Source organism: Phaethon lepturus, unplaced genomic scaffold (genome assembly GCF_000687285.1).
Source record: "Phaethon lepturus isolate BGI_N335 unplaced genomic scaffold, ASM68728v1 scaffold55079, whole genome shotgun sequence".
In the NCBI taxonomy this organism is placed as follows: Eukaryota; Metazoa; Chordata; class Aves; order Phaethontiformes; family Phaethontidae; genus Phaethon; species Phaethon lepturus.
Genome location: NW_010565168.1, coordinates 20,097 through 30,154, shown reverse-complemented (window position 1 = coordinate 30,154; position 10,058 = coordinate 20,097). Strand labels below are relative to the sequence as shown.

Below are 10,058 nucleotides of genomic sequence, written 5' to 3'. Positions count from 1 at the left end.
TGTTTAGTTCCATAATCTCCTGTACTAAAATGAACACCTGTCACGCTGAAACATTACTTATCTAATAAAATCTCCTTGTACTAAGGAGACAAAGCAAAACACGGGTTTCTTTTGTCCAAGAGATTATGTCAGTGTCTTTGAAAGCCAGTGGTACTGGTATAGTTACTGCAGATGAATAAAATTGGTAGCATAATGAGAATTGCTGTATTTTAGTCAAAAGGATGAAGTAGGTGTGATTGATGTTCAGTGGTTTTGCTATTTTTCTGAAGAGAATTGTCTTCAGCAGGCATTTTGGCTTCTTTCACTTTAGGAATTAAGCTGATTTTTTTTTTTTTTCCTTCTTTCTTACATCGTCCCAGGGAGGACTTGCTTAGTCCACAAATGAGATCATGTAGTAATGAAGTTTTGGCCCCGGGAGTAGAATCTGGAATGGACACACTGCTTATCAGTGGGCTTAAACTGGAAGATACAAAATTGAATTGTTTGAAAGTTTTAGAAAATCAAGCTTAGCACCCATTGTCTCTAGTACTTTAGACTGTGCAAAAAGTGCATAAAATTTGATTTGTATTTTGCATCTTCTTGGTTAGTGGAGGCAAATGGAGAAATATGTGGAGAACAGTGTGAAAAGTACTTGCAAGAATATTCGGGACAGTATTTGAAATCGGTAGTTTTAATAGACTAACATTAAAAAGTATGCAAGACTAGTATGCTGCTGGACTAGAACAGGTCATCAATAAACAACTGGCATGAACCAGAGTTTGTTGCAATGCGCTGAAGCACATGTACATTAAAATTTTAGTTTGTAATAAAAATGCACTTAGGAACTGAATCTTCTGATCACCCCCACTTACAGCCCTTCGGTCTGTGTTGCACAGCTGGCCCAGAGTACGCAAGCTGGATTCCTTTTGGGTTAAACTGAGCAGGAAGATAGGCCTGAAGAGCACATCAAATATGATCTAACAGCTGCGGAGTCCCTAGGACAGGATTAAAGCTGGTCTGAAGTAAGCAGTTGAAATCCATACGATATGGATGCAGGTTTCACTCAGGAAATCTGCTTATATTTGTCCTGCATTCTGCTTATATATCGTTGCTTTTACTGTGGGTCAGAGAACGTTTTCAGATAATTCGCTTTCTTTTTTTACTCTTCAATTCTGCAGAGAAAAAAGAAAGAGGAGGAGGGGAAAAAAGTTTGAGATCATTGAATCTTCTGCTTCTGAGTCTTGGATGACAATTTTTTTTTCCTGATCTATATATAATACACTTTCTGTTAAAGTTCTAAGTTTAAATGCAAACTATGTTTCACCATTTACAGCACCAAGTGAGAATATTGTGCTTTTTTTTTTTAAGAAGTTATTAGTTTAACTGGTGGACTTTTCTATTTTTTTCCCCCCCGAAGTTCAAGTTTCTTCCCATCTGCAATGCAAATACAATTTAAAAGATCCAAGGCATGTTCCCTCACTCTGTAACACTTGTGAACTAAAGGTGGACATAAGTTTATTATATAATTGTATTAGTTTTTGCTGACCATTAGGTTGTTGTAGTAACATAAACTTACGCTCCCTCTAAGTCTGCATTTTAGTTTTAGATATTTTCTTCGGTAAAACTAAAATAAGTGACAGCAGTTATTTAAATGGCTACTAGAATAATGACTTAAATATTTTTAAATGAAGCCATTTGGCTTTTTTTCCGTTTTCGGTTCAACTTAATACAAATTGACTTTTTGTGAGTTTGTAACCTTTGCCAGTCTTGGAATATAAAACATTTCATGACACCATCAAACCAGAGATGTATGTCAGAAGTTTGTGGCTTCTGGGAAAATATCATTCAGTCTTGCAAAATATTGGCAACTCAGAAGAAATGACTGAAGCATTTAGAGACTGACATTTATGTTTGGAAGTGTTTCGCTATTTATTTAGACCTCTTGAAATAGCTAAACATCCAGCATCTGAAAACTGCATTAGCCCTGATGATAGGAAGCTTTTCAGTGCGCTCTGAAATTATGTGAAGTTTAGACTTCATGCGAAGAAGAAAAAAGCTAAAATACGATAGCCCATGTGCTATCACAGAGGGAAGTCCTCAACTGTGAACAAAGTACAAATGGAGAACTCTTGTCTCTGTAAAGTATACAAGCATAAAGCTGCAGTGAGGCTATTGCTTCCCAAGGCTGACCTGAAAATCTCTCTGCTGTGCCTACCTGATTTCATTGTTGCTTTTTAGAATCAATCTGGTAAGAGTGAGATGAGTTTTAATTTTGGAGCTTCTTGGGACAGGAGTGGAGGCTTCTGAGCTGGCAGTTGCACTGGTCAGTGGTCCTCCCTGCCCTTTCTATGTAGATAAAATACATGCAACTTTAGGCAATGACAAGGTATAGTATGCAAATGTTAAAAAGCACACAAAACAAAAATGCAAATTTACATATACAAGTGTGGGGATACTTTTATACTATTGAGGCTTAAGTAGAAACATTGAACAGGATGAAACTTTTAATGAATAATATTTCTGTTGGTAAGTTAGCTGTGAAAAATACTTTCCGTGGCTGCTTAAAATAGTTAAATAGAGAATGGACTGAAATGACCTTCTGCTTCTCTTCACAGGCTGAAGAACAATGGCTGCCTTGAGCAACCTGACTATTGGCCTTGCTGTTGCCAGTTTTACAGTATTTCAGCTCCTGTTCCATGTTTTAAGTTCTTGGGTGTCAACACGAGTAACACCTGGTTTTAACAATCTCAGCCAAAAAAGGAAGATCGAATGGAATTCAAGGTAGAGTGTTCAAAACAAACTACAGCTAATGACCTACCTGAAATTGTCAACATCTGAACCACCTGTGTGTATATATAAAACTGCAGAAAATGTTGTTAAACATCTGTAAAGATTAGAGTGACAGCTCTAGGCACTTGACAAATTCTAAATGTAGAACGCTGAGGCCCCTTCTCGAACACACAGCATTACAAACACTTGTACATTAAACACTTTATTAGACAGTGATGCCCAAGTGAAAGTCAGTAAAAAAAGAAAACAGTAACTGGTGAGAGGTAATAAGCTGAAATGGATTAATTTTAAATGGCTTCTCTGTGATGCTTCTAGTAAAGAGAGAAGAAAATTCCCTTCCCCCAAACATACATGAAAATCAAAACTATTGCAATTTATTCCATGTTCTGAATGCTAGTGTATTTCTCGTGATGCTTTTGGGTGCAAAGCTAATTGCTCTCTGTTCGCCTGGTGCTACTACACTACAACCTGTTTTTTATAAGTTAGAATTTTCCAAGAAATTAGATGAATCTTTGGTGTAGTATTGGAGTGAGGCAAGGTTAGACAGGTACATCTAGGTGTTGGTGGGGAAGGAGACTACAAAAAGAGAAGGGGGAAGCTATGACAGACACAAGGCACACATTCAGGAAGGAGTTGTAGAAACTCAGTCTAAAAGCCTTCCTTGCTCCCTTTGTGGTTCTGCAGTTCCATCACTGGGATGGATCCACCTGCATTATACTTGTCTCCTCAGACAGAGCGCTGTTAGAAACTTGTTCAACCCTGTGAATCTTTCCTGGGTGCTTTCCTTTCTTAAGCCATAAAGGAAGTATAGGGTAGTAATTGCAAATGGGATGATCACTAAGGTTTTATTTGCAATATACTACTATGAAAGAGTATATACAGTGCACAATCAATTCTGAAATGAATTGATACAGTATAACTTTATGCTTGAGTAGCCTATTACAACTTTAAAATATTTTCCAGTTGTTTCTCAAATTTGAAGCTCAAAAATGTGTACTGTATGGCTGAGCCATGAGCTCATGTACTGTATGGCTGTCACTGCACTCAAAATGTGTTGGTCGTATCACTGTTCCTCCTCAGTGCTGTTTAAAGGCAATATCAGGTGGATCCTTTTTAAAGTTGTTTCCATTGTTCCAGGCAGCATTAGCAACTCAAATAGTCTTGCCTTTCAGTTTGACAAATGTCCACCTGCAGTGTTCTTAAAGGCACCATCCTAATTTCAGTTTGATCTTTGAATAATTACCTATCTGCCAGAACAACTTTGTAGGATGCCAGTTCATGATCTCAGTACATCTTAGGTTTAACTCTGTGTTACAATTGACAATAGAGGCAGACAGGGAAACTAAACCAAACTGTTATGTTGGAGCTGAACTTTTGTCTTTAAGCCACAAGTGACCCTTGAATTGCATAATAGGCTTTCTGAGAACTTACCCCATGCCTGGTAGCGCTATGCTAAGTTGTAGTGCTTTGCGTAAGAACATATGAATTGTTTCACACATCACAAGTGTGCTAGAAATAAGCTGCTCTCTAATCTCTGGGCTACTTTGTAGTAAGGTGTTTAACTACTCAAGTTGATACAGCACCCCAGGCTGTGTCCTTTTTTACTTCTTTCCACATTTTTTTTCTTGGGCTTGATAGCAGGATGTAGATGTTAGCACACACATGAGTCATGGCCCAGTGCTACATCCAGTTCTGGAGTTAGAAGGCATGAAACACAAAGCATCGTTCATCAACGGCTTGTTGGTGTTATACCTGAGGAGGGCATGAAGTGAAAAAAAGGCTAACTGTGCTTGTGTTTCTACAAAACTGTTAACTCTGCTAACCAAACGCAGTGTTTTGTCAAACTGTCTCATCACTCCAGTGTTTCACCAAAATTAAGAGACACCAGGGAGTATCTTATATGTTCAGAGAACGTGGATGGACATATATGTACTCTGCAGACAGCTGTGCAGGTAGAGAAAGTTACCATCTCCCAGTAAAATGAGCTGGGTTAACTTAAATGATTTAAAAGTAGGTGATTGTTATTTTGTCCTGTGTTGAACTGGTTGGTGTAGGGAGTGCTCACACAAATGGTTCTGTTGGCAGTCCTGAAGGAAACTGGCACAGAGGATGGTTATGCATTTTTATCAGCTCAGCTGGGTCTGGAAGAGGGCATCTGCCTGAAATGAGCTGTAGCATTGAAAATATAGTGTTACAGTTTGGAGGGTTTTGTAATCAAGGATTTGAGCTGCAGTTCTGGACTGTTGTTTGCTTTACTGTCAATTTGTTCATTCTGACCTTCCAAGAATTAAGAACCAGTAAAGTAATTGCTTCTGGAATCTTAATTATGTAGATGCTCAAATTTGAGTTAAAAACTATACTTTGACAGAAATGTAGTATAACTCTTTAATTTGTTGTGCATAAATTCCTGTCACCTCTTCTATAATCCTTGTTTGTACTCTATTAAGCTGTTGTGAAAAAATATACATACATATTCAATAATAACGAAACAAGTATGCAAGTTATCAGTGCAACTTTTTCTTTGCAGTTTAATGAGTTGAAGGATGCAAGCTTTGACAGTAATTGCAAGGAAATATATGGAGCTTGATAGTTTGACCTAGATTCCATATTAAAATGGAGTTGTTGCACTAGTTTCCTTCTTCTGTCCCCTCTTCTGTGGAGGAACGTCAAAGTCCAGAGTTATGGAGGAAATACGCTTTTTTTTTCTTCTTTTTTTTCTTTCCTCCCCCTTCAAGTGCTGTGCCTATGTATAGCTTGTGTTCTAAACACTAAGGTTAGGATAAACAGCCACTTCCAAGACAAATTGCAACTGTAAACTAACGAGCTATATTCTAGGACAAACTTTACTTCTTTCAGCATTAACCTCTCCTAAAGTTCAAAATTCACAGGTATTTCTCAAACACTAATATTATATGCCATGCTTTGTTTTAAAAAGGAAGCAAAGTTCCTAGCTCTCTGTTAATTCTGTGTTGCAAGAGTAGATATTTTAATTGAACTATTATTTATCATTAGAATTCTGATAACTAAATTTGCTTTCTTTGTTAAAAAAAAGACAGAAAAAAGCAGCCTATGCTATAATGGTTAGTAAATGTTCTCATCCAGCTTGTTACGTTTGACTATTCATATTATATTAATCTCCATTCATTTTTTGGAATGCTATTGAAAAAGCTGCTGAAAGTAGCATGATGACATTCTAAACAAATTGTAAATAGAGACTTCTTTTATGAAAAGTTACAGAGTCTTCTACTGCCAATAGACTATAATATAATTTATGAAAACAGACTAGGGGATTATAACCTACAGGGATTATAACCTACTCTTTCTTTGCAAAGTCTTCCACAAGAAGTAAGATGTTTTCTTCCAGTCTTGTTAGCGTTTAGACTCCTGAGAGTGACTTATGCACATTTAAAATACTAATAACTTCAGAATACACGTATTCAATATGTACAAAGACAAGGCTAATAACTAACAGCATCAATACATTTGTGTGCATGTTGTTAATGCTGTGAATGTGGTGCAAAGGTGTGTGGTGTGTCTGATCACGCAGAACTTAGAGTTCTCATCGTTCCAATAGGATCCATGATTCAGTAGAGCTATTTAGGCATATAATTATTTTCTTTCCCAGTCACAATTGGTAAGTGGAAAAACAGACAGTAGCTCCACAGTATTAGATGCATCTTATAGTAGTGTTAAACTCATGGCTAGAGAAACAAGGTTATGCATTTTGGACCCGTGCGTTGTTCTACCTTCCAAGAATACATGTGGACTCAAAATGTGTGCAGGCAGAAACCCTGCTGGGGCCTCTGTAAATAGGTAATTCTCCTTAAGTGCTTGTTAACATTCAGAGTTTATCTACAGTGTGCATGCAGCCTGTATTAAAAAGAAAAAAAAAACAAACCAACAAAAAAAGTGTTTAGTACCCAAGTATGGACAAGGCAACTCTGATTACTGTGACTTTATATAGGACAAGAGGAGTATAAACTAAAGTAACGCTGTGAGCTGCTAGTTCATCTGAACCTGTAGCTGTTACACCTCAGATACAACCTTTTGTTATACAAGTTTTCTCCTTGAAAACCGGAAACTACTTCAAATACACTAGAAATTCTTTCTGAAACTTTCCTTGATAGGATTTTTCATTTAACATTCCTCTTTCCAAAACCTGAACTTGGCAGATTTATTATGGCTCATCTATTAATTTGGTGCCTGAAAGGAGAAACCTGCTGCTGCAGGACTCACGGGCCAATCTGAATGCAAATAGGACAATACAGTAAGTATTTGTTAGAGAACTGGTTGTCATATTGTCTTTAAGGATTCATTAACGTATGGGATAATTGGAGGAAAATTCAGATCTCAATTACTTAAAGACCATACTTTCTATTTAACACCCCCACCCTGCTCCAATCTAATAGATTCCGTATTTTTGACTCTCTTTCTCACTGTGATTGTATACGTGGTTGGATGTAGCATAAAGAAGAGATGATTGTCTTCCACAGAGGTATCTGGATGCAGTTCAGAATGTCTTTGGAAACATCCTGCCTTCCTGCCTTAAGCACAGTAGATAAAGTTGTGACTGGCAGTACCATCTTGTGACTGTGATCTCTTTTTCAGGACAGTGTCCACGTTCCATGCCTTGGTGGTTGGTGGGTTTTGCCTATATATTTTGTTGTATGATGAAGCTGTTAATGCTGACCGTCTCTGGTAAGGCGTGTTACATATACATTGTGTTTACACAATAAAATAACATAACTGAGAAAGGAAAAAAATAATCCTGCAGTGTATTAATTAGTGAAATAATTGTTTCCTTTCCCATCAAAATACACAGTTGTGATATGTCCATTTTTCTGCCTGTACTATTTGATAATTACAAATTATTTTGTCAGTATTAATGTCTTAGTGCATTGTGTCTCTGTGAAGTGGAATAGATAATATACAAGTAATTGATTTGAAATAGCATTATGAAATTACTAAAGAATAGAACCAACAGTGTAACTGTAAGTTGGCATGACTGAAACTATGCTATTTACTATAAAAATTTTAAAGTGAAATTGCAGTGCTGTTGCAGGTCTGGAGTGTGTGTGGGGGGAAAAAGCTGGAGGGACCTATTATATGTATAAAATATATATGTCTAAATTGATAAATTGAAATGCTTATATTTCTGCCTCCCATAAAACTTCTACCAATCTTTGTTTTAAAAGAAATATGAAAGCTTCAAGTGCAGTCTTCACAAGCAATAGGATATTTAATAAATGGACTTCTAATATTTTCTCTAGTTAAAATATTCTATATTAAGCTTATCTTTTCTTGATTTCTAGTTATATTCTTTCGTTTCATACTTTCTTGAGGGAGGAGGGACAAGGTGGCTTTGTTTCAGTTGAGTTAATTATAGATTGCTATTGGTGTTTTGACATTGAACTCGTTTTTCCCTATAGAAGGAAGAGGCCATATTTTTCCTGAAGACTAACTAACTACTTTAAGTTTCATTTCATACTTCTGTCATAGACTGTTGCTTTTAACCTTGTCAAAGGACTGCACTGTGAGTCAGTTTAAACTTACATAAATGTAACATCTGATGCTTGTTCTGCAATTGTGATATTGTAAACTAATGACAATGCAACGTGGACTAGCTAGGATTGGGTGCTTTAAGTGCTCTGCCACTGACATGTAGCTTTAATCAATGTAACACTAATTCATAACACAAATTTAGGCAACATTGGCCTCTTTTGGTATGTAGTGATATATGATTAAATTGTTGTCTGTTTTGGATTTTTTTCATTGCATTCTGGTATCTTTAGAGAGACCAAATACAATGTGAATATCTTACGAGATCTGTTAACCGTGGTGAAAAGCAGAACGTTATTGAAACTCTCAGTGTGTGTTGTGGTAAGCTTTATCAGATAGAAGCTTTTATCCTGGTTTGTTTGAGTAGGCCTTGTTCTAAACAGTACAAAAGAAATCATGAATGGCAGAAATAAAAGCCTCTTGGCAATGATAAATAAATTGAATTCTTCACATTTACTAAATTTTCCTGGTATAATTCCAGAAAAAATTCAAATTAAGCAGGAATCAAACCACTTTTTATTCTTAGTAAGTTTGAGAAAAGTTATATTAGGTGTTTTTGTATACTGCATTGAAAATTTAATCTTACTTATGGAGCCGTAGCATCCTAGATTATGTAAAAACACGAAATCTTGAAAGACAAAATCCTTCTGCATTTGGGGGATTATTTTTTTGTGTATTTCTACTATTGATTCTAAAGGGTTTCTTCTGTTTGTTTACAATGATTGCTATCAGTAGTTTCATTTACATTTGGTAGAGTAAGGAAAACTTTCTATATATTTAAAAATCTAGTGGAAATATATCTCGTGTGTTTTGAATCAAAGCTTCAGGTTCATTTCATGGCAGTATTTCTGTAAATTGTTTCTCAGTCAAAATAATCTTAGTGGTTTCAGGAATTTGTCAATTATAAGTGCACAGAACACACTCTAGGTGCGGAAATCAGTATTTTTAGTTGTTAAAGTAATAATTTTAAAATGTGTGAAGTATCACTTAGTGTAATAGTTGCAATGATTTGAATTCATGTTCATGCAAGTGATTAAATACAAAGGAAGACCAAACAATACTGCCCATGGCTTTACAAGTACTTGTATGCAGCCTGTGAGTAAAATATAACTTTGTGTTAGGCTTTCTTCAGCTAGTGAAGCCAGAATCGTAGGGTGATTTCCTCAGAATTTGCAGATGTACATTTTCTTCTAAGGCTGACTTCTAGATTACTCAAAAATGATATGGCTAGCATTAGTCTATGCATTCCTCCATATGTCATACTGGTTCCCAGTACGCAGTAATTAAAGCCTTAGCTGACCATGTAGCGGTTTAACATTTTTTTCATTCTGTTTTATGGCTTAGCTGTATATTAAGTCTTAAGTTGCTTATCGTTATTACATTGATTCTTAGCTGAATCCACATAGGCTTGATTTTAATTTAATAAGACCGAAGAGGAAAGAACCAAATGATAGGGGAAATGCCAGATGGAGTGTTGCAAGGCTGCTCAGTCTGGAAATCTAATGCCCTTTTGAAATGCAGGCTTAAGCTGTGGGACTTGGTCATTTACAGATATGAACGATGCATAAGCCTTTCTGTAGGAGCCTTTCATTAACAATACAAGAAACATTTGTGAATCTAGTTTCAGTAGTTTGTAAGTAAATGTCCAGGAATCCTTCAGACAGCTTTCTTGCACTGTTCTAGCCCCAGTAGCCTGAAAACATTACAGAAATGCTCCGATTTTAGACTAG

General features: G+C 36.3%; 1 protein-coding gene across 1 annotated transcript in view; it reads left to right on the top strand.

The window, feature by feature from the left end:
• Nucleotides 1-2,592: 2,592 nt before the first annotated feature.
• Nucleotides 2,593-10,058, top strand: part of TMEM56 (transmembrane protein 56) — an 18,288-nt gene continuing 10,822 nt past the window's right edge. Inside the window, exons 1-2 of the mRNA XM_010295086.1 lie at nt 2,593-2,760; nt 7,378-7,467. Coding sequence (XP_010293388.1) covers nt 2,606-2,760; nt 7,378-7,467 — 245 coding nt within the window. The 5' untranslated portion in view covers nt 2,593-2,605. The remainder of the gene's footprint in view (nt 2,761-7,377; nt 7,468-10,058) is intronic.